The 25,765-nt window shown below is 38.2% G+C and overlaps 1 protein-coding gene across 2 annotated transcripts in view; it reads right to left on the reverse strand.

The window, feature by feature from the left end:
• The window catches only part of CDH11 (cadherin 11, type 2, OB-cadherin (osteoblast)), a 178,567-nt gene that overhangs the window by 5,207 nt on the left and 147,595 nt on the right, over positions 1–25,765 (reverse strand). For both annotated transcript variants that reach the window (XM_011952219.1, XM_011952218.1), the window contains 4 exons: positions 23,895–24,031; positions 22,917–23,050; positions 22,565–22,682; positions 1,974–2,225 (listed from right to left, as the gene is read on the reverse strand). In XM_011952219.1, the coding sequence (XP_011807609.1) occupies positions 1,974–2,225; positions 22,565–22,682; positions 22,917–23,050; positions 23,895–24,031 (641 nt within the window). The remainder of the gene's footprint in view (positions 1–1,973; positions 2,226–22,564; positions 22,683–22,916; positions 23,051–23,894; positions 24,032–25,765) is intronic.

Below are 25,765 nucleotides of genomic sequence, written 5' to 3' on the forward strand. Positions count from 1 at the left end.
TGCTCTGAGAAGCAGGGATGGGAGATTGTATTTGCCCTGGTCTTCATGTGGTTCCCAAAGCTCTGTGCCTTGTTCTTGTGGGCACTTTCACGAGCACAGACCACTCCTTTTCACTTTCTCTGTTTGGCGGACTCTTTTTTTCTTTCATCATGGATACATTTCCTGGGCTCCCATCCTGACACCAGACAGGACTAGTGGCACCTTTATCATGCACCAGCCTGGCCCTGTTCTTACCCTCGTTATAATATTTATCACATGGTTTACACAACTGTCTCCACTTCTATTAACTTTTTAGGGCTTTTGTATTTTACTTCCTCTGTTTGAAATATTCATCTATCCAAGCCTTTGTCCCCAGCTGGACAACTCTCAGCAGCCAACCTGTATGCCACATCCTCCAGGAGGATTTCTTTGACCTTCCCAGGCAATGTTAGGTGCCCCTTTTCTTTTCTTTTCTTTTCTTTTTTTTTTTTTGAGACGGAGTTTTGCTCTTGTTGCCCAGGCTGCAGTGCAATGGTGCTATCTTGGCTCACCGCAACCTCTGCCTCCCGAGTTCAAGTGATTCTCCTACCTCAGCCTCCCAAGTAGCTGGGATTACAGGCATGCACCAACACACCCAGAAAATTTTGTATTTTTAGTAGAGACGGGGTTTCTCCATGTTGATCAGGCTGGTCTTGAACTCCTGACCTCAGGTGATCGGCCCGCCTCCACCTCCCAAAGTGCTGGGATTACAGGCATGAGCTACCGAGCCCGGCCCGTGTCAGGTGCTTTCTACTCTGTGCCCCAACCATCTTGTGTTCATGTCCCTATTATAGCACCCACCATGTCCCTCAGTTTATCTCTTCATGCATACTTTCCTTGATATTCTGTGAACCTGTCGAGCACACAGATCTCATAGACTTCTTCTCTTTATCCCTCAGGACCTAGCATAGGGCCTGTTGCCCAGAGAATACCCAATAACTATTTGCTGAACTGAACTCACTGGCTCTTTCCTGTGGAGTAAAGAGTTTATCTCTTCATGCATACTTTCCTTGACATACTGTGAACCTTTTGAGGACAGAGATCACACAGGCTTCTTCTTTTTATCTCTCAGGACCTAACATAGGGTCTGTTGCCCAGATAATACCCAGTAACTATTTGCTGAACTGAATGTACTGGCTCTTTCCTATGGAGTAAAGTTCCATGAATTCATTCGAGGTAGGACCAAGCACCATGGGAGAAGTGTAGGTTTGGTGTCAGATATGCATAGGTTTGAATCCTGATTTGGTCAGTCACTAGTTCTGAGACTTTGGGACAAAATGATCTTCCTGAGGCCCAGAAATGGTAAATGTTATGAGGACCAGCACATGGCTTTTCTACAGAATAAGCCACAGATGAGACAGAAGTGCAGAAGAGGGGCACCTAAGCAGGGGCAGGTGCAGGAAAAGCTTCCAAGGGGTATCCATGAGCTGAGGTGTTAGAATAGATGTTATAAATGTAATTAGTGGAGGGGTTAGAGTCCTGCTTCTGCCTTCTTCCAGTTCCCGAGTCCTTCCTATGCTGTCTTTTGCTCCTGCTTATGCACTTAATGTCCCTAAGCCTTCTCCTTTATCTTGTGAGACAAAACCATTGCTAATACACCAGGTTTCTGCCCAAATTCCTCTTATGCCAAACCTTCTCTGATGTCCCTGAAGCCCCCTAGTGGCTCCTGCTATACAGCCCTGTGATGGCCCGGCAAAATGCTCATGACCTTCCCTGTTCTCCGCAGGAACTCAATTGTCTGCTTCCCCCAATATTCCGTCAAATGCACGAGGCAGACAACCCCCATCTCGTCCTCGCAACCACCACTCCGCCCCACTACTCCACTTCTTGTCTTAAACCGCGTCGACAGTCATAACAGGGTCCTGGTTACCAGCCTGTATTTGAGAAGTGTGTGTTTCAAGGAGGGGTATCCGCTTGCCAGGCCCTTCCTGCAGGGGACCAGGAAGCGTCCTTACCCAGGAGAATGACGATGCAGGCGAGGATAGCGATCAGCGCGCCTGTGCTCAGGCCGGCGTTCAGAATGTAGGCCTCCGCGTTGCAGGAGAGCAGTGCCCCATTCACGTCGCACCCGCAGACTTTGATGGTGAGGGTGTTGGTGCTACTCATGGGCGGGATGCCGCCATCGCTGATCACTATGGGCAGGAGGTACAAGTCCTGCTTCTGCCGACTGAACCCTCCACGCCGGGCGTACACGCCTGCTGTGTTATCTGCAGAAAGAGGGGAGACAGGCCGTGCGCCCGGTCAAGACCATTAGAATCACAGTGGCTCTCTGTTCGGCAGATCTGAGGGCACTCTCTTATCATAAAGGTTAACCACCAGAATTGTTATTACCTGTTCTTTCATCTAAGTATCTGCAGAAGCCACCGCCATTTGGCATGATACGATCACGAAACAAGCTATCTGCATTTTGGAATAAATTTCAGAAACAGGCTCTTTTGGATTTGGTGGGGAATTTCCACTGAAGAACGGGCAAGAGTCAAGCAGAAAATGGTGTGGCAGACTTGCCAGTGAAGGGATTTCCCCCAACACCCTCAGCCACCCGGTTAAACACGTCATTCCTCCTGCTTAGAATGATTTGAAGTTTGTTGCTCACATTACTCAGCGCACTTCTGCCTGCATGGTGGATGATCAGATATTATTTCCCTAACCTAGACTTCACTTTGCCTTCCAGGCTCACACCCTACATTTTCCCACAGAAAATGGTGTGGCAGGCTTGCCTTTGAAGGGTACTTCCTTCAGTGGCAAGCCTGCCGCACCATTTTCTGCTGGGTTATTGTTCCTTCTTGAAATTCCACAAGAAAGCATGAGCTTCAGCAATCTATTCTATGGTAGCACAGGAAATATTAATAATTAATTATTTAAGTGTGTGTGAGGAAACAAATGTTTCTTTCTCATGTGCAAACTTCCTACTTTATGACAAGCATTTAGCCAATTTTTGTTTGCATATATTTTTTAAAAAGAAATTCCAAGTCCACCTTCAACCTTATGCAAACTAGGAATCCACTCATTCGTCGTGAAAATATACGTGCTTTAAAGAGAGGAACTACTTTATAACCCTTGCAGGAGACTGATGGTTTCTTTAAAACCCCAACACCATCAACCACCCAATTAAACATGTGACTCCTCCTGCTTAGAGTGATTTGAAGTTTGTTACTCACATAACACAGCACACCTCTGCCTGCATGATGGACTATCAAATGTTATTTCCCTAATCTAGACTTTACCTTGCTTCCCAGGCTTACCTCCTATGTTTTTCCACATGGACCAGCTGAGCCTGGCATCAAGAATTCAATTCTGTCCCCCAAGAATGCCAAGAATGCCACACTCTTCTGTGCGCCTGGTCTTTTTATCCACTGCTCTCTTGCCCAAAATAACTGTTCCTTTTATCATAACAGTTGTATTTCTCAGGCCTCAAAACAGAATTCAAAAGTCATCTCTTCAGGGAGGGCATCCAAGACCTCTCCCATCATCTCTTGTGTGACCCACCACACTGTATATTCTTACAGAAATACATAACCTACTCTTCTGTCATGATTTGTTGACATAACTACTTTGACCTCTGTGAGACTGCGAACTTCTTGAGAATAGGGGATTTTTATCTGATTCATCTCAGTCTCTGCAGGGCCAGAAACACAGCAGACATTCAATAAATATTTGTTGAACAAATGGCATAACTGCGTTCTGGGAAGGATTTAACCAAAATTCCAGATGTTGGCTTTTCTGTATTTCCCAATCTTTCATAGCCTTTGCCCCTAAAATATTTCCCCATCATGTTTTCTCTACCAGTTGCAACTATTTTTCTAAGATGTATTTTCTAGTGGGAAAGCATTGGTATTATAAAACAGTAGAAAATTTTAATATGTTCCATCAAATTACACATACATGCATACATACACACACATACAATGAACTTCTGGTATGGTCTGCCTCTGTTTGTGGGTTAAGAATCAGAGTTTATAGCAACATGAATGTTATGACTAGCATCACGGCCCAATAGCTGATGGGCTTTAAATAAGTTGACAGGATTTTGAATTAGCTCCTGTAGTAGGGAAAAAAATCTCAGACTTTCAAAATTATTTAATACATTTTAGGTTAAAGAAAATGTATAATCTTCCCTTGGTGTTTGCAGGGGATTGGTTCTAGGACCCTTCCCTGAATACCAAAATCCAAGGATGCTCAAATCCCTTATATACAATGGCATAGTATTTGCATATAACCTACAGAGATTCTCCTATATGTGTTAATGGTCTCTAGATTACTTATAATACCTAATATCATGTAAAAGCCATGTAAATAGTTATGATACTGTAGTTTCACATTTTGTATTACTTTTCATTGCTGTATTACAATTTTTTGTTGTTTTCTGTTTTTCTCCCCAAACATGTTTGATGTTTGGTTGATATATTGATGTATGGTTGACTGAATTCACAAATGTGCAACCCATGAATATGGAAGGCCTACTACAATTTATTTTCTGTTAGATTATTTCTGTTAGAATATATATGTGTGTGTGTGTGTGTGTGTGTGTGTGTGTGTATGTCAGATTCATTCTTATTTATGGATGAGCAGAAATTTTGAGTATTGCAGATGGTGAGGTTTTGTACTCTCTGGCTCTAGTAGACCTTATATGACCAATTCTCTGTCCTTCACTGCCAACATTTTGTCCAAAACAATGCAGAACAGCCAGCCCTCAATTCTGTATTTTCTGAATTTTGTATGACTGGCATACATTTCTCTTATCACTGGGGAAAATTATACAAAAATTGTATATACTATGAAGTAGGATGAAAAAATAAAAGTAAGCTATTCAAATAAAATGATAAGTGAAAATGCAGTTACCTGACTGTTCTTTCCTCCTCTAGGCTGTGCATACCATTGTTCCACACTTAGCAATTACAATAAAAATTACATATCTATAATAAATTAATACAAAATATATTTTCTCTTCTTGTATATGTTTTCATAGTTAAATTAGACTCTCACAAGTTGAAAGTTACAATATCTACTCCATTTTAATGATCTGAAATGTCCATGTCATCATGAATAAAAATGAATGTTAAAACTTTAACTGAATTTCTAGGTCAAAGATAACTCTTTGATATGGGTGACATGCCCAGCAGATGACTTGCTTGGTTTACATATTTGGTCCTACTCTTTTACCCATAGTGTCATGGCTGGAAAGTATGTGAACAGAATATTTTTGTTTTTATAAACTTGTGGAAGTCATAATTTAAAATCTATTCTTCAACGTGCCATCCATGCAGACCTGCACTTCCAGATCACAGCAGGTTAGGTTACTGAGGAAGGTAATTGAAACTCAAACACCAATGGAAAACACGGATCTGGGCATGACATTGGCACGTGAATTCAAGATGTTTCATATTCAGAACAACTGACTCCTCTCCAACACACAGAAACCACTACATAAAAGCTCATCAAAGTACCCAGCTGACCAAACCATTTACAGTCTCTTGGTGATAGATCAATAGAATCATGAGAACTTTTCAAATCTCTTCTATTAAAACATGCTTTACATATGGATTTTAAGATGAGTTCAAGAAGTGGGAAAGAAATGGACTAAGGCTTTCTTTGTGGGAAAATACTAATTATCTGCTTTCAATTGAGTAATTTTTCCCATCTAGAGCCCCTTTTGCTCATCTTTAAAATTAGGAGACGGATGATAGCAAGTATGCTTCATGGGGTTGTTATGCAACTAAATCACATGATAGAAATCAGTGTTTATCCTCTGTGCTGTGCTTCCAGAAGGCTCAGGGAATTCTTCTAACAGTAAACTGAACACACATTACTGAGATCTTCCAGGGCTGATGAGTTGGTAAAGGTGAACACGGTTGGTAGGAGACGTGTCTAGCAGCCTGGTTTGGCATTTAGGCGGTCTGTGTTGCTTGAGTCTATAGAATATTCCCCCTTTAGATCCAGGTTGTTGCAGGACCAATGGGAGTGTGAGCCTTCTCTCAGAAGTGACATTTCTGAGTGGCATTTCGGTATCATGGCCTGTCCTTCTTGTGATCCACTCTGATCACTGATCAAAAATAGTTACTATGGCCTGGCGTGGTGGCTCATGCCTGTAATCCCAGCACTTGGGAGAATCAGGCAGGCAGATGACTTGAGGCCAGGAGTTCAAGACCAGCCTGGCCAAAATAGCAAAACCCTCTCTCTACTAAAAAATACAAAAAAAAAATTAGCTGGTGTGGTGGCACATGCCTGTAATTCCAGTTATTTAGGAGGCTGAGGCAAAAGAAAAGAATCCCTTGAACCTGGGAGGTGGAGGTTGCAGTGAGCCGAGATTGTGCCACTGCACTCCAACCTGGGAGACAGAATGAGACTCTGAATCAAAAAGAAAAAAAAAATCCACTATGGGTTGGTATGGTGGTTCACACCTGTAATCTCAGCACTTTGGGAGGCTGAGGTAGGAGAATCTTTTGAAGCCAGGAGTTCTAGGCCAGCCTGGGCAACATAGCAAGACCTTGTCTCTAAAAAATAAAAAGTTAAACAATTATCCAGGTGGGGTGACCAGCGTCTATAGTCCCATCTACTTAGGAGACTGATGCCAGAGGATTGTTTGAGCCCAGGAGTTCAAGGTTACAGTGAGCTGTAATTGCACCACTGCACTACACCATGGCTGATAGAATGAGACCCTGTCTCTAAAAAGAAGGAAAAAAAAAAAAATAGCCACTATGGTCAAGAACTTCATGAAAAACAAATCTGGACACACAAATAGAAATATAAACAAACAACAATAAAAAAGAAAACCCTTTGCTAGAAACCAAGTTTTCACCCTATATCTGACTACATATTAGCTTTCAACTCCCTATCCATCTCTGAGTGGGTCCTCTTGCATTTGACACATGCGTTGCCGAGGTTTATGGATAATCCAAGGAAAAAAGAGATTCAGTGAGGACATATTTCCAGGAAAGTGTCAGATTGGCTCCAGGTTAATAAGATGAAACAGAAGAAGACAAATATTCCATCAATTTTAAAATTTCTATAGAGATTTCTTAGATCTTTTCCTTATATAAAGATTCTAAAAAGCAAAAAACTCAATCTTCGGGGTCAAACAGACCTGGGTTTGAATCTTGAATCTTGTACATATTAATTGCCTGACTTTAAACATATTTTCTAGTTGTCTTGATTTTCCATATTCTCATCTATGAAACTAATAATTTTAGGTTAAATTTGATTCCATTCACAAAGTTACTTAGTACAGCTGCCAGCCTGTTGGCGATGCTCAGTAAATATTAATTCTTTTCTGGAAGTTCTTCTCTTTGAGCAGTAGACTAATGAGGAAGGGAAACTTATTGGCAAAGAGAGGAAAGTGAATTCTTGGAAATGTCATTGTAGCTCTGAATGTAATTGCCTGTGCAGAAGGACTCTTCATTCAAGGTAAGAAAATATTTCATATTCTTCAGTCCTGGGCAATATATTTCCCATGACAAGAAAATGTTTTTCAAGCATCTTGGTTTTTGATCTTGACACTGGTGTTTTCATCCCTGGCCACAGATATGTAACCAGTTGCATATTTTCCCCCACTTAGGCCAAAACTTGCAAATAGGGCCATTAATTATCAGAATGTGTCATGCACAAAGTGTAGTGTTTCTATTAATGTAAAAGCAAATTCAGGCTTCTAAGTTTTAGTCCAACCTAAACTCCTAATTGCATGCTGCTTTTACTTGTACACTTTTTCGTTCCACTAATACAATATAAAAGTTCCTGATAATGATGATCTCCACAGTACCAGCTGGGGAATACCAGTATAGGGGTTATGATGATGATGTAGCCCAATGGAGAAATAAATAAGACTGGCAAGCAAGGGGAACATTAAGATGGAGAGAGAAAGAAGCCCTTGATAGATAGACTGCACTGGGTGACAACCCTACATTAGCAAAAAAAGGAAAAAATTAAAAGCAGATCAAAGTGGGCAATATATGGACCAGCTCTTGCATATTGAAAACTTGAAAACAGGAAGCACCAGAGCAAAGGACCAGGACCCACTGCCTTCACCATGGTGTCACGAGAGAGGCTTATCCCAGGGAGACGGCATCAGTCATGCAGCAGCTTCCCGAAGGCTCTGCAGATGTTCTTCCTTACCAATCCTTTTCCTCTGTCCATCTCTTCTCTGAAGCTAAACAATCCTCACAGCTTGACCTGATCAGAGACATTCTATCCTATTAAAAAAGGCCACAGGGCACTTCAATCTGGGGATCCTCTCTGCAGACTGTTGGAAAACTGAGAATGTAGGCCAAGACTTGCTCCCAGGGAGGTATTTTGTTCACTGCTGACCTAAATCTGCCTACTCTACATTTCTGCCCAAACCTCAGAGAGGAAGTAGATCTATCTACCACATGAAAAGCTACCACACACTTGAAGACAGGTATTCAGTCACTAGCAGAATAATCATTATTTGATTACTTTGCTCCGGCCTACACCACTTTCCTTAGACATGTGGTAATAGCTCTGTCAAGATAATGGAAAAAATATTCCTGTGCCCACACATGCCCGTACACACACACACACCTATATATATACATATATAAGCACATACATAAAATTTATATATAGTGTGTGACTAAAAAGTATTAGTAGAGTTATAAGCTTCAATAATTTCAGAAGTATAGATGACACACAATTACAAAGGCAACATTTGAGCATTTAGTTATTTTGATTTCTTTACACTCATTTACATTTGTGAATTTTGAAAAATTAATTTTAAGTTTTGATGTCAGTCAATGTCTACCATCTTCAATCCAAGGGACTGAAATAATGGAAATTTCACAGAATGTTGTAAAAGTTTGTGACAATATACTCCTGATGTTATTACTGATCAACGATGAACTTACTAGTCTATGTGTACACCTCTATTTTCTTGCCTTTCTGAATACCCTGTGAGCTCTCTACTTACCTGTCATCACTGCATAGTTTGCACATTTCACAGTCCATCATGATTAAATGTCTGACCTCTTCACCAGACAGTAACCTCCTTGAGGGAAGAGGCCTTGTCTTATATAGCTTTTCACTCATCCTTGAGCATTTAGGCATTTAGTACTGTGGTGTGTATTGACAGAATAAATGGCTGAATGCTATTCTTTCCAGTGCATCTCATATCAGTCTGACTTTTCCACACAGATTTTTACTGATTCATTATCTCATGGTCCATTTCTAGTTTCCATTTTCTCCAACTCCTTCTACTGTTGCTTATATTTATATTGTGGATTTTGCTTTTTCTAAATATCTTCATCTTGCTATCTTATTATTCTGTTATTACTATTATTTAAATTGAAGCAAATTTAACTGAGCAACATTGATTGAACTGCTAATATGGGCAAACGCTGTTGTTTGTTACTTTTACATACCTTATCCCAAACAATTTTTCAAACTCTGTGAAAAGTATAATGACCCATACCTTACAGGAAACAAAACTGAGAAACTAAGAGGGAAGCAATTTCTCATAAGGACATGGAAAATAACAGAACTAGAATTTGAAGTCCCCTAGGTTTCATTGAATTTTATAAGCACATAACTGACCCTGGAACACTGACATTGCATTCCAATTAAACAAGTTTTTTTTTTCTAATATCCACAATAGGTTGGTTAATTAGTTGAATTCCATCATAGCTTATAGTTAGAAAAAAAAAAACCCCTCAGTTTCTAGATAAAAGAACAGTTCTTAGAAACTTAAAAATTTTGTGGCAAAGGGACTCACAAAAAATCAGGGGTGCTCATTCAACAGCTGTTCCCATAGCGTTTCCAGACACACATATATACACACAAACACACACCCTTCACAAACAAATCAATGTGAAGAAGGCAAGAAGAAACCTATTACTTTCCCAATATTTTGGAAGAAAGGATATACTACAATGAGGCAAATTCTATGAATGATGAGCCTTAACATGCTAATGAAAATAATTGACCAAGAGTCTGATGTCTATAATGTCTCCTAACTGAATTAGGGAGCTACACACCACTGTTCTTCCAATTATTGCCTTTTGTACTGAGAAATCTGCAAAACAAGAAGTACAATAAAGAGTAACATGATAGAAATACTTGCCTGTGTGCGTGTGAAATTCAAGCATGTGTGTATGAGATATCCAAGTACGCAGTTTGTTAGCATTAAGAGACTTTTCGTTGTCACATTTAATCACATTTCTTAAAATCAACTCTGCTTTCACTTATGTTTGATAATAATTTTCTCCTTGTTGGTAGGGTAAATAGAGAGAAAAGAACATACTGCCCACATATTTCTTAGTTTAAGACAAAGAAAACTACCAAGATATTCAGGTGGATATTGACATTTAGGGTCTTTAAGCTAACTAGTTAAGTCAGTGACCACATGCAACCTTGAAAGAATGATGTCTGATCTACCAAGAACATCTATTTATTTTGTTGTTGTTGTTGGGTTGGGGAGAGAGCAGGTTCCCAGACAAACTCTGTTCTGTGTGAGACAAACTGCAGCAATGAATTTTAGGAAGAAAAGAAACATGATTATTTACACAAGTGAAAATGTCAGGGCATTAAAAGACATCTGCCATTTTGATCTCCCAACAGAGGATCTTCCATATTGGAGCAATTAAGGACGAAAAATAAATCCTACAAAAATCTGTTTGGCTATCTTTAAATTATGAAAGTGAAAAATCAGAAGCATATTTGCATGCTAGTTTGTGTTGCTCATAAGAAATGTCCTTAGTTTAGGGGGTAAAAAAAGAAAGAAAGGCCTTTATTTGCCAATTGGTTTAATCTGAGTGAATCTGTCTTGGCTATCCTTACTAAACCAACACTGCTTTCCATGCAAACATTTTGTTGTTTATTTATGTCTTTGCTTGCCTGCTTTCTTATTTTTATTTTTTTTAAGCAGTGCAAACTGAATTCTAAATGTTTCAGTGCTCATTGATCTGCCACACGGCCCATCTTGGATGTTACACTTGGAAAACTAATACATCAGAACGTCATCTCATTCTGGCCCCTAACCCTAGGTCTCCAATACAATTTTGTGGAAAAGTAAATGAATGAATGGATGAAACAATGTAAGGGCTGGGTGATGGAGTACTGAGTTCTTCAGAATATTCTGGCATCAAATTTGTTTTTTCATCCTGAAGCTTGTTTCATGACAGATTCATTCTTTCCATAATAGTAACTAATTCCTGAAAGTTTTGAAGAAGATTATATGTTATGAAGTGTTTTCTCATCCACTCCTTTACTTTTAATTTATGCATTTAGTCAACCCATTTTTCTTAAATGTTGGGATACTGCCCTCACAGAGCTCAGATTCTAGTGGGAGACAGGGAAATGTATTATATGATTAGAAATCAGAGTGATAAGAAAAATTGACGTTAGAGCAGTATTCCTGGAGCACTAGGAAGAAGCAGCCCAAATGGTCTGAGATGTTAGGCCAGACTTCACCTAAGAGATGACTTTGTGTACAGTGAGACTTAAAGGAGGAGGGATAGACAGGGGGAGTAAATTCCCTGCACATGGACATGTGAGAGCATGGCATATTTCAGAAACTTGACATGGTTTCAAGTTTCTGAATCTTAAGATTTAAGGTAGCAAGAACAACAAGATGGTAGAGGTAAAGTGTGCAAGGAGTAAAGCATGGAATGTCTTGCTCACTAAGCCATGGATTTTCAGTTAAATACATAGGAAATGGAGAGGCAGGAAAGAATTTTAAAAAAGAGGGGGAGAGAGAGAGAGAGAGAGAGGCATTGTCGGGTTTTTTTATTGAGGATTGAGTGAAGTGGGGGTCAGGCTGGAGTCAGACAGACCTGTTTGGAGGTCACCACGTAGTTACAGCTTCTCTGTGGGTAACTCCATTCATGGTCACTATCAAAATTAGTTGTGCTTTCACAATATAACTAACTTTGCTAGATGGGCTTTTTGGGATTCCCTGATATCAGATTCATATTCACTGTGAAAGCCTTCTTTTAGGATGCTTCCTGGCACTCATCTCTTTATGATTATAGAAGGATGGAAAGAAGAGGCTGTCATAGGGAGCTTAAGAAATATCTAGAATATGATGAAAGCCACACTGACACTAACTAGAGAAGAAGCATCAAGGACAGAGAAGGCCAAATCAAATAGGGAAGAGGCTTCATGGTATACAAAAGGCTACTCTTAAAATTGATTTACTTGAAAATCCTGAGTATTTTTCTTATTGTTATAATAGAAACTCATTGAAAACTCCTAAAATTTTCCTTTGCTGCTCAAGTGACAGAAGAACGTTCTGACAGCCATGTAACCCCATGATCTGATAAACCCTCAATTCTAATTGAGATGGCCCATTGTAAAGCATGTAGCCCTGGGGTTCTGAGATCCTGGGAGGTATTCCAATTTTGGTACCAGTTTTTAGTATGTCAGTGCCTTTATCTCTCAGATTGGCAGCTTGATTCATATGGTGTAATAATTTACAACTGTTTTATAAATTATTATTAGGATTAATTATATATCAAATATTCAGATATTAATATTAAAATTGTTCCCCCTTTAGAGATGAAGAGCAAAGCCAAGCCTTTAATCTCTAGGCCTTGCTTTTTCCTCTGTACCTTATCAAATAATTGTTGTTTGGAATAAGAGGTTTGAAAATTAAAATTATGAAGTTAATATTAGAATATTGCATTTATAATTACCAGGTCATTAGGTCTGCAGATAAAACTATACTGTCTTCTTGTTAGAATCAAAAAATTGTGATAAACATTAAACATTTATTTTTTAGTACACAACAATGTAAAGTTTTCTCTCTCTCTCTCTCACACGCACAGCCCAAAACACAAATCTTAATTTTAATCTAACACTCAGTATGATGTTTAATGATGAAACTCAAGAACTAATTTCCCTATTAAAGTAACAAGTAAACCAAGAATGGCCATTACTATTGCATGATATAGCACATACTTGAAAAGTGTAAATCTATCCAATTAGATGAAAAACAAGTATTTTAAAAGATGAAACAAATTGCCATTAATTTTTATGTAGTTATTGCTCTAGAAAACCCAGGAAAATCAGCTAAGTTTTATCACTTTGTAATAATGCCCAATAATAAATAAATAAGAGTTATAACTTACACTAAAAATAGTGACTAAGAAAATAAAATTAGACCAGATTCAGTCCAGTCTGATACCTAAGAAGCTTGGAAGTCACCTCTCCATCCAAATAAAAAACCAGACAAACTAGAATATTAACAACTTTTCCTAGATTCATAAGAGAATTGAGTTTACAGGGCAAAGAGCTGTCCCCAAATTGGAGACAGACAAGTAGATACAGAGAATCGAACTTACGAGGTTAGGAACCAACAAGCAAAAACTTCCTCAGGAATCAGTGCTGGGGTAGAAATACCTGAACTGTAATTGACAAATTGATGGAGGCCCAGCATGGAGAAATTAAAAACTCTAGGGGAACCCAGTCACAGGACCTCCCCACCGACCCCCACCACACACATGCACATGCACACTTTTGTAATTTTTACCTCCAGGAACCCTACCTGGTTCTCACAGGGAATATCAGGAAAAAATTCCCTCATGCTACTAGTAGGGGGAGGAAACAAGGAACCATTTTGAAATACGCCAGAGCATTCTGTTCTTAACAAGGTCTGATCTTAGAAAAAACTTCTAAAGGAAGCCCAATCTTCTGGGATTTTATCAGAGACTAACTGACCTGGGGAAAAGAAACTTCCAACTCTAGACCACCCTAGGTATCCTGTCCCAGCAAAGGCGCGAGAAAAACACAACTAAGGAGCACTTGTGAAGTTTACACTTCAGAGGCACAAGCTTACTAAAAGCTGAGACCCAGTCATAGGACTGTGGAATGCCAGCCCTTCTTTAACTTACTGTGACATTGTTAAATGCTTATTTATAGCAGTTCCTGTTACCCACAACACCATTTCCGTTATGAAGAAAAAAATTACAAGGCATACTAAAAGGCAAAACAAAAAATCCTACAATTTGAAGAGACAGAGAAAATATCAAAACCAGGCACACATGTCAGAGATGTTGGAATTATCTGGCTGGAAATTTAAAACAACTGCGATTAATATGCTAAGGTCTTTAATGGATAAAGTGGACAACATTCAAGAATAGATGGGCGATGTAGCATAGAGATGGAAATTCTAAGAAAGAGCCAAAAGAAATGCTGGAGGTTAAAACACCAACAGAAATAGAGAATGCCTTCAATGGGCTCGTTAGTAGACTGGACACAACTGAGGAAAGAATCTCTGAGCTTGAGGACAGATCAACAAAAATCTCTAGAACTGTAAAGCAAAGAGACAAAAGACTGAAAAAATAATACCCCAGAATTCCAAGAACTATGGAACTATAAAAGGTGAAATATATATGTGATGATAATACCAGTAAGAGAAGAGAGAACTAAACAGAAGAACTATTTGAAACATTTATGACAGAATTTCTCCAAATTAATGTCAGATACCAAACTACAGGTGCAGAAAGCTCAGAGAACATCAAGTTGAATCAATGCCAAAAAGAAAGTCCCTACACCTAGTCATATCATATTCAAACTACAGAAAAATCAAAGATTTAAAAAAATGCTGAAAGAAGTCGCGAGAAAAAAAACCCACCTTACCCATAGAGGAACAAAGATAAGAATTACATCCAACTTAAGAATTATATCCAACTTCTCAGAAATCATGCCAGGAAAAAGAGAATAAAGTGAAATAATTAAAGTATTGAGAGAAAAAACTCACCAACCTAGAATTCTCTAACTACCAGAATTATCCTTTAAAAGTGAAGGAGAAATACTTTTTCAGACTAGCAAAAATGGAAAAAAAAATTGTTGCCAGTAGGCCTGCCTTGTAAGAAATGTTAAAATAAGTTCTTTAGAGAACATGGGTCAGAAAGCTGGATATACAGAGAGAAAGGAAGAGCGTGGAAGAAGGAATAAGTGATAAAGATTATTTTTCTTATATTTTAATTGACCTAACACATAATAATTTGTTCACAGTAATAATTGCAACAATGTATTTGGTTAGGTATGCTTATTCATATATACAGTGATGAGTCCCTTAGTGACAGGGAAGCATCCTGAGAAATGCAATGTTAGGAAATTTCCTCCTGTAAACATAGTGTACTTAGACAAACATAGATGGTTTAGCTTACTACACATACACCCTGTATGGCATAGCCTAATGCTCCTAGGCTGCAATCCTATACAATATGTTACTCTATTGAATACTGTAGGCGATTATAACACAAGAGTAAATATTTGTGTGTTGAAACATAGAAAAGGTACAGTAAAAATATGCCATAAAAGATAAAAAATGTTATGCCTGTAGGGCACTTAATACGAATGGAGTGTTTGGGACAGGAAGTGGGTGAGTCACTGAGTGAGTGAATGTGAAGGCCTAGGACGTTACTACTGTAGACTTTATAAACACTGTACACTTAGGCTACACTAAACTTATAAAAATTTATTTATGTTTTATTATACTTTAAGTCCTACAGTGCATGTGCACAACGTGCAAGTTTGTTACATATGTATACATGTGCCATGTTGGTGTGCTGCGCCCATTAACTCGTCATTTACATTAGGCATAAATCAACCTTAATTTTTATTATTATTATTATTTTACCTTTTAAACATTTTTGTTGACTGAGCACGGTGGCTCACGCCTGAAATCCTAGCACTTTGGGAGGCCAAGGCGGATGGATTACCTGAAGTCAGGAGTTCGAGACCAGCCTGACCAACATGGTGAAACCCTGTCTCTACTAAAAATACCAAAAAAAAAAAAAAAAAAATTAGCTGGGTGTGGTGTTGTAATCCCAGCTACCTGGGAGGCTGAGGCAGGAGAATCACTAGAACTCAAGAGGCAGAGGCTGCAGTGAGCCGAGATCGCACCACTGCACTCCAGCCTGGGCGACAGAGTGAGACTCCATCTCAAAATAAAACCTTTTTGTTAAAAACTAAGACATGAACCCACATGTTAGCTTATGCCTACACAGGATCAGGATTATCAGCATCACAGTCTTCCACCTCCACATCTTGTCTCACTGTAGGGTTTTTCAGGGGTAGTAACACACATGGAGCTGTTGTCTTCCATGACAAGAAGGCCTTCTTCTGGAATACCTCCTGAAGGACCTGCCTGAAGCTGTTTTAAAGTGAACTTAATTTTGATAAATAGAATGAGTACACTCTAAAATAATGTTTAAAAGTGTAGTTATAGTAAATACTAGATGATAGGCATTTTTCAGCTCCATTATAATCTTATTGGAACATTTTTGTATATGTGGTCTGCTGCTGTCCGAGACATTGTTATGTGGTGCTGAAACACACACACACACACACACACACACACACGCTTACTTATGAGTGAAATAAGTGATAGCAATGATATAAGGAACAAGAGGGAGAAATTGTGATTAATTTCTTACTATAAGGTACTTGTACTACCTGTGAAGTGGTATAGTGTTATTTGACAGCAGACTTGGATTAATTGTAAATGTATAGCTCAAACTCTAGGGCAATCCATTAAAAAGTAAAAAGAGAAAAAAAAAGAAGTACAGTGGCAGTGGTACGGTTTAAAAGGACAGAAAATAGAATCACATAAAATACTGAGTTGAAATCTCAAAAGTCAGAAAAATAATAGAAAATATTATTTAAAAATTACTTTATAGTATCTTCCAAAATGTAAAGTAGCTAACCATAAACTTAATAAGAAATGCATGGTACAAAAATGAAGAAAACTACAAAGACTTCGTGATCGTAATAAAACGAGATGGGAAAAATATTTTTAAAATTTTAGTTCTTCTTAAATTGATCCATAAATTTAAGATAAACTCAATAAGATTCACAAAAGTACCTGTCTGGCACCTGAAAAATAATTCTAAGTTATATCAGAAAGAATAAAAAAAGCAAGGTTTATAAAATAGTAATAAAATAAAAATAATGTACAGACAGCATCTGTCAGGTTTCAACATATGTATGTATAAAATTATTAAAGAAAAATGATACCAGAGTAAATAGACAGAATGGGAAGAATAGAAAGTTTAAAAAAATCTAATTACAAAAAATGTAGAAGACAATAAAGATAGTGTTATAAAGCAGTTGGACATGACTAAATATTTCATAAATAATATTTTAAAAATGGCCAACTAGTGGGGGGAAAAGATATATAAGAGAAGAAGAAAAGATAGGTCAATGTTGATACCAATTTTGGGTGAAGAACACCTTGCTAAGGATAATAGTAAATAGAGAAAAACTGATACAAAATGAAGAAATGAAGAAATGAACACAGCAGAATCAGAATTAAAAGAACATTAAAACATTAGGAAAGTGTATGCAGAATGGATGGTAGGTCAAAGGTGAATAGCGTTAATAGATGAACAGCCTTCACAAATCAATTGCAAACAGACAAATATATAATTTAAGAGGTGGGCAAAGGACATAAACAGCTAATGTATAAGAATAAAAGAATAACTGATTAACAATTATTAAAAACATCTGGCTTTAAGTGATGAAAGTAACTGGAACTTAAAATGTTACATCTAACTTACCAAACTGTCAATGATTAAAAAGAGTAATACTAACTAGAATTGACTTGCATGTGAGAAAATAAAACCTCACCTGTTTTACTAATGGTATTAAAAATGGTATAACATTTTTGATGAACAGTTTACTAATTAAGTAGCAATAGCTTTTGATCCAGTAATTCCATTCTAGGAATTTAGTTTGTTTGTTTGTTGTTTGTTGCACTCCAGACTGTCACCCAGTCTAGATTTGATGCTTTTACTCAGCATGATATAAACCATTATCTCAAGTTTTCTATGGAAAGCAGTCACCCAGTCTGGAGTGCAGTGGTGCGATCTCAGCTCACTGTAACCTCCACCTCCTGGGTTCAAGCAATTCTCTTGCCTCAGCCTCCCGAGTAGCTGGGACTACAGGCTCATGCTGCCATGCCCCGCTAATTTTTGGTATTTTAGTAGAGACAGGATTTCACCATATTGCCCAGACTGGTCTTGAACTCCCGAGCTCAGGCAATCCACCCGCCTCGGCCTCCCAAAGCACTCTAGGAATTTATCCTGAAAGAATAATTAGATATTTGATTAAAGTGTGGGAAACAATGTACGTGCTTATAGTCAACTGATATTATATATCCTCATAGTTGAAGTTAGAAAGACAACTTGAAAATATTGACATAAATATACTGACTTGTATCACATACTATTAAGTGGGAAAACAAGTGGACACGTATTTAACAGTTGCTTTTCTATTTCTTTTTTTCTTAAGAAAAGAAATGTATGCAAAAAAAGGATATATAAATAGCAGTGACTATTTCTGGGTAGTCTATTATCAAGTTATTTTATTGTTTTAATATCATTTTTGCTGGTTTGTATTTTTCAATTTCCCTGCAAGAAATAGGTATTAATTATGTAATAGAAGCAAATTATAAACTTCTTTGCCAATATATTTTACTACAATTACTATGGCTGTGATTAAAGTGAAAATTGAAGAACCTTGTCCTCCTCTGTTCACACACTCCCTGGAATCCTAGATTAATCCATAAATTAAATTTCAGAATTGGCCTCTTCTGAGGATTGTTATTATTGACAATGAGATAAACAAAGACTTTTTGAAATGAATTTACTAGAAGAGACACGAGCTTTATATTCATTTTACCATGTGCCATGTACAACCAACAGGGCCCTCCAAATATTTAGATTTAGTTTTTGCACTTATTGCTGTGTGACCTTGGGCAAATCACTGACCCGTCTGATGTCTCATATCCTTTCTTTATCTTAAAATTGGATAAAAACACACCACCTGCCTGCCCTGTGCGGCTGTTTGAAGAATTAGGTGAAACAATGACATGAGAAGGTTTTATAAACCAGTTAAGAGCTACATAGAGGAGAGATATTATCTCAGTCTTTTTTTTTTCTTTGCACTTTTCTCATCCATTACATGTTTCTTGTGATTTAAGAGATGCCACATGCCTGATATTTTCAAAGTAAATGCATCTCAAAACCTGGGCGAACCAGCTCTTCCTCTGCCCGAACAGCACCATTCCTGATATTAATAGCCCAAGATGGACTTAAATGTTGAAGAATCATCCAGTATTCTACTTTCCTGCTGCCTGCTGAGTCGGCTTTGAAGCTCAGGCTGCAGAATGGAATAAGATAAAATGAAATAAAAAGCTTGTGTGTATTAAGATGGCTTTTCCTCTTATATTTCTAAAAATGCCGAACGCTTATGCCAGAGTTTAGGCAAACACAATACTGATTATTTACATGGCATAATGGAAGTAAACACTCAAGGAGAAAAAGACTTGATGCTTTTACTCAGCGTGATATAAACCATTATCTCATGTTTTCTATGGAAAGCAGTCTCCGCCGAGAAATTTGGTAACTCAGTAGGCTATTAATAGGATGTGGAATGTGATTACTCCTTTTGGATTACTTCAATATGTAATTACTTTTAGGAGCTAGTAGAAAGAAACTCTATTAAATGATAATTATAGGACTGTATTTGCTTTAAGGTTCTGTAATAGCTTTAAACATGGGAGTTTTCATTAACTGTTTGCCATAGTTAATAAAGTAATTTTTCTTAAAAAGTAGCAATTTCCTGCAAAAATGGTAGCTCAACAGTGGTATTAGTCTCTTATAGGAGAGGGCAGGGGAGACGAATTGTTCAGTAGATTGGCTCATCTAGGGTTATATAATCCCCTTGAAAAATATAGATGGCATCCGCAAAGTATTGTGACAAACTAAAATACTTATAACTTCCTAGAGAACAATATGTCTTAGTATAATGTTTTCAGAGGTTAACAATAACTAAATATGATTGCACATATAAAAAGAAAATGTACAGGGCAGGTGATGGAAGCAAAGTTATCACAGCAGGGAAAGCTTAGTAAAGGTTCTGTTTATAGATGTCCCATGACAAACAGTAATATTGCTAGGAATACAGCCCCAGGAGTTAGACCTCCAATGTAAGTTGAGAATTGCATCAACACAGATAAAAGATTGACCACAAATATTTGAGAAGCTAGACAAAAGATGGCAGCTAAGAGTCATATGAGAACATCTGAGTTTTCTGGACAACTGAATCAATCTCTTCACTATTGTTAAAACTAAATCCATTGTGCAATATATTGTTACAAGCATTTCTTTGTCAGAAAACTGATATAAGCCTAAGCTGAAAAAATACAGCAGTCTGTCAATTCAAGGGGAAACTGGAAACAAATTTGAGAATGCAGAAAATTCTAAGAGTGAACACAGGGCTTTTCATAAATTCAAATACAGAAGTATACCTATCTTAGAAAGCATTATGCAAACACGATTAGTGCCACTCTGTTCAATTCAGCTCAGTACACATTTTTCGATGTTCACTGTGTGCCCGAGTTTCCCTGTTTTGGAGAAAACTATCATTACAAAATGAATTCCTATATTACATATGTGTGTCCCATGAGGTGTGTGTGTTTCTGGTTGAGAGCTATCCATTTATGTTAGTGCTTTGCAGAATTATCTCCTTCGGAGACTTATAAGTGCATATTCACCAAAGCCAAAAGGCAACAGAAAAATCCTAGTGTAAATACAAACTTTAATGCATGCTAAGTAACATTTCTGTTTTAAAATGATGGGGATCACTTACAAACTGAATCAGGGGTTGTTTCGTAGGCTTCTTTTAAAACACGTTTTTCTACATATAACTTCCTTCACACTTCAGTTCTTAAGAGCAAGTTCACTGTAGAAAGCCAGGCATTGGGAGAGAAAAGGCTATCATAACACCTAGGACATTTTGCCTCATCATCTCATTTGGTGAGTGCTTGATTTATAAGGCCCCATAATTAAATACTCATGTAAGTTCAAGAAATAATAAAGTAAATCAAATCACAGACTCTCAAAATCCAAGTAGCATGGGGTGCGCCTGTCAGGCCTCTGAGCCCAAGCCAAGCCATCGCAGGCGCAGGCGGGCTGAGTCCAAAAAGAGAGTCAGAGAAGGGAGATAAGGGTGGGGCTGTTTTATAGGATTTGGGTAGGTAAAGGAAAATTACAGTCAAAGGGGGATTGTTCTCTGGTGGGCAGGAGTGGGGGGATCACAAGGTGCTCAGTGGGGGAGCTTTTTGAGCCAGGATGAGCCAGGAAAAGGAATTTCACAAGATAATGTCATTGCTTAAGGCAAGGACCGGCCATTTTCACTTCTTTTGTGGTGGAATGTCATCAGTTAAGGCGGGGCAGGGTATTTGCACTTCTTTTGTGATTCTTCAGTTACTTCAGGCCATCTGGGCATATACGTGCAAGTTACAGGGGATGCAATGGCTTGGCTTGGGCTCAGACGCCTGACAGCGCCTGTCTGCTTTAATCATCAACACGGAAGGATTCAGTGGTTAAGGCTATAGCATCTGGCCTCTGAAAGCCTGGGTTTAAACCCAGCTGTAACTTCTATTTGGTTGATTGATTTGAGACAAATTATTTAATGATTCTGTGCCTCATTTTTCTCATCTATGGAATAAGGGTAACAATAATGCCTACCTATGGTGGTGTTAAGAAAATTAAGTAGACAGAGTATGGAAAGGATCTTAGCGTGGGTCATGGAGCACAGCAACTGGTATGTATGGTACTGATGATAGTGATAACAGTAATGGGGAAAGTAATAATACTTACTAGAAAGTTTAAGATTCTTTAAGCCTGTTCTTAGTCACTGGGAAAGCAATCAACCTATGGCCTAGTACATGGCTAGCATAGATTGCATGAATATAGCAATCGGTATTCCTCCTTTGGCTCCCATGTTAAATGGTGGCATCTGTCTCTCTGTTTCCACAGGCCTGCACCGTCACAAACTTAAATGGGCAATTTCACTACCAAGTAATGCACAGAGAAAAACAGTGTGGATGAGCATAAAAACTGTATACATATATTCATCATTCCTGACTCTTCCACCAACTTTATCTAGGGACCGCATCAGGTCTGGGACTACATAAACAAAAACAGCAATTTCTAATAATCTGCAAGTCTAGAACCTCCTTAACTAATGAAAGGGGAAGCAGAAATCGTATTAAATTTTGCCATTTTTATAATGGGCAAACAATGCTTTGTTTCATGCCCTTCAGGCAACAATTCTGCAACTACTTTTAGATATCAAGCTCTGTACCCAGCCACACTGCATTAAAACTGTGCTTGGAAGGGAAGGCCAGCTGAAAGATTAAATTGCCTTACAAAGTTGAACTAATCTCTTTTAATGCTTTACTTGATATCAATATTCATAAAGCCATCCTTCCCCCAAGGGTTTAGCAACCTCTTGAAAAAAAAGATGAATGGAGTTGTTTGCATATTGACCCTGTAAGCTTCTGCTCTTAGTTTTCCCACTGCTTCATGAATATCAAAGCCAAAAAAAGTAAAATAAAATTAGACTCACTTATTCACATGCATCAAATGAGCCCATGTTTCCGAACAGAGGTGGCATTATTATTTCCGGTTTGTTCTTCAACAGGAAGACATTATAATGATTAGTGAAAATACCTGTGCTATGCAATATAAACGCCATTTGTTTTCCAGTTCCACTTCTCTGAATGCATAGGAACCTTAGTACGAACCTCGGTTGTCTCTGACTGTGAAATTTGGATTGTGAATGATTTCAGGGGGTAGGCTGAAGATAAATCTTGGTCCGTTGGCTGTGTCATCCTTGTCATCTGCACTAATTGTAACAATTGGCTGAAAGAGAAAGGTGGCCCATAAATAAATCATGCTGACATTGGCACATCATTTATTCAAAAATTCCTGGCTGGCTAGAAAGCCTGATTTTAATTAGAGAACATAGCTTCAGAGCAAACCCATGGCTCTGAAACCTTTTTGGGCAGTGGTTGGTATCTCCAGGTGACACTTTAAAAAACACACTCTATTTCCAAGTGCATTGCTCCTAGCCAGAAATAGGGAAAACAGGATTACCTGGTTGGAAAGTGGCTTGGTCTGATCACTCTCACAGATGAAACCTTCATAAGGGGCAGCAAACTTGGGAGCATTATCGTTGACATCAAGGATCCTAATGGCCACTGGGACTTTGGCTTCCTGATGCCGATTGTCTGGGAAGAGAGAATGCAGACAGTCAGGAAAGGTCAAGGAGAAACACACATTGGTCCAAGCACATTCTTGGGAAAGAGTAAGCTCCAGTGACCCATTTGGACCGTGCAGGGAAAGATGTTCTTGTCACAGAATCTATGTAAGAGCAGAAGGGTGCTAAGTACAGTGGGAGAGGCATGTCTTGGAATAAATATCGATGTTAAGACCAGTAAGAACTAAAACACTTTTCCACATTTGCTGACTATGATGCTGAGCTTTAGTTCTAAAGGCTTATCATGGAGCCTGATCCCCAGACAGTAATCTATCAAAGTGGTTCTTAAATGTGGGAGTCTACAGAAAAGCATTAAAACCATCTGGGAACATGTTGGAAACAAAAATTCTCCGGCCCTATCCCAGACCTACTGAATCAGAGGCTCTGGGGCAGGGTCCAGAAATCAGGCTTAATGACTGATCAGCTTGATGCATGATCAAGTTTGAGGTGTTGTCTATAGGTAAACAAGAACTCACAAACCTTGGACCTAAGGACTTTGCTTTTCTGGGTTCAGCAAAGACTAGTGACTAGAGATGGAGTCGGAAATCTTTAAGTGATTGTTATGAGTTTCAAACTCCTGAAGGCTGCCGGCTCTCTCGCCAAGTCTATACCCAGTTCTGTCAGAAAAAGCAAAAACATTTCCCTTTGCCTATGTGCCTTCCTAGAGAGATAACCAAAAACACATTTTAAAGACTGAAAAATCTGTTTAAAACCAAAAAAGTTAGTCTATCTCAGCTATTTTATTTCCCAGAATATAGAGTCTGAAGCAATAATACTTGGTAAAGCAGAATCAAAACCCTGAGAAGAATGCTTACGGATTTCTGCTGCAAAGACAGTGATGTTGAGCCAGGCTGTTTCCTCTCTATCCAGAGGTTTTGTAGTTTTAATAAAACCGTCCTCTGGATTAATAGTGAAAAATCTGTCGAGGTCAGTGTGACGATCGATGGAATACCTAAGCAGAATGCAAATGAGGCAATTAGACTAAGACATTTGGAGCAGCTTAATATTTGAATATTTTCTCCATACTATATTTAAAGCAAGCTTCTCAATGAGTTGCTTAAGCTACATTTTCTTTCTAATCAAATTTACTTTTGAAACTTTGTACACGAATCTTTTATAGAAATAACTTTGCCACGTTGGAATTCCTTATTCAGTACAATGAATGAAAGGGTTGTTTAGCATATTTGATTGAGAAGTATAATAACGTGAAGCATATTTCTCCACATTTACTACAATCACCCATCTTCTGAATATTTATGGAACTGCATTTGGAAAGTGAGTTTGCCTTGCTCCCAAACTACTCAGAAAGTCACAAATGTATCAAAACTTTGCCAGATTTTTGCATATGAAATATTAAATACGTTCGAGTGTATTTAAATTTATCAAGATCATGTACAGACCTAAAAATCAGTTTGTCTTTATTTAAAGAAAAATGCAGCCTGGTGCAGTGGCTCACTCCTGTAATTCCAGCACTTTGGGAGGCCAAGGTGGGTGGATCATTTGAGGCCAGGAGTTCAAGACCAGCTTGGCCAACATGGTAAAATCCCATCTCTACTAAAACATACAAAAACTAGCTGGGGATGGTGGCACACACCTATAATCCCAGTTACTTTGGAGGCTGAAGCATGAGAATCTCTTGAACCCGGGAAGTGGAGGCTGCAGTTAGCAGAGATCACGCCACTGCACTCCAGCCTGGGTGACAGAGTAAGACTCTGTCTCAAAAAAAAAAAAAAAAAAAAAAGAAAAGAAAAGAAAAAAGAAAATGTTAACTATATTTTAGTAAATCTGTTTAGTTTATTTAGTTTCAGGGGTTCTCAGTTAGCTTGGCTTTGAATTCCAGTATGCAATGTACAAAGTAAGCTTGGCCATTTACTCGTAGGGCATTTTCCCATATTTTAATGACTCCAGGCTGTGCATAATAGTTCATTTTAATGACTCCAGGCTGTGTATAAAATTTTAGTTACTCCCATCCACTAAGTTAACTTTTTACTAATAAAGGACAAAAAAAGTCACATAATATTATTGGGCTGTATTTATGGCAAAGTGAGGTGGCAGATGGGGGAAGAATGGCTTTTGCTGGGTTGTAGTAAGGTAAAATAACTTGCCCAGGATACAGTCTTGTTGTAATGGGTCTGTTGAACTCCAAAGCCTCTTCCCTTACTATTCCCTTAGACTAACTCCCAAACGGAAAAGAACAATAATGGGCCACGTTAATTCACGTAGTATGCTGAGCTTCATAAATGGGTGATTTTCTGCTCTTAGAGGTCTAAGCTATGATTTCCAAAAATTTACAAAATGAGTATGTCAGAAGGCATTCAGTGGTGGTCAAAAATCAAAGAATAATTAGAGATAGCAGAGACCATGAATATCAGAAGGTTTAATCGCCTAGATTTACAAATGATGAAATTTACAAATGGCCTATGTCTAGTTTCTGGAAGAGACAATATTGGAAACCAGATCTTCTAATCCCAGATCATGTTCTTTTCAGGAAAGAGGGACCCCCACTGAGCGGCACTTCACAGTATATAAACATGAGCTCATTCACGATGTCACTTAACTGTTGGCATGACAACACACATGTGGGAAAAAAGATCATTAATAATTCAAGGCATTATTCCACAGAAATGAAGGGCAGGAGTTTTGGGTTTTGGAAGTCCTAAGTACAACTTCATAATTGGCTACACAT

Source organism: Colobus angolensis, unplaced genomic scaffold (genome assembly GCF_000951035.1).
Source record: "Colobus angolensis palliatus isolate OR3802 unplaced genomic scaffold, Cang.pa_1.0 Scaffold339, whole genome shotgun sequence".
Classification (NCBI taxonomy): Eukaryota; Metazoa; Chordata; class Mammalia; order Primates; family Cercopithecidae; genus Colobus; species Colobus angolensis.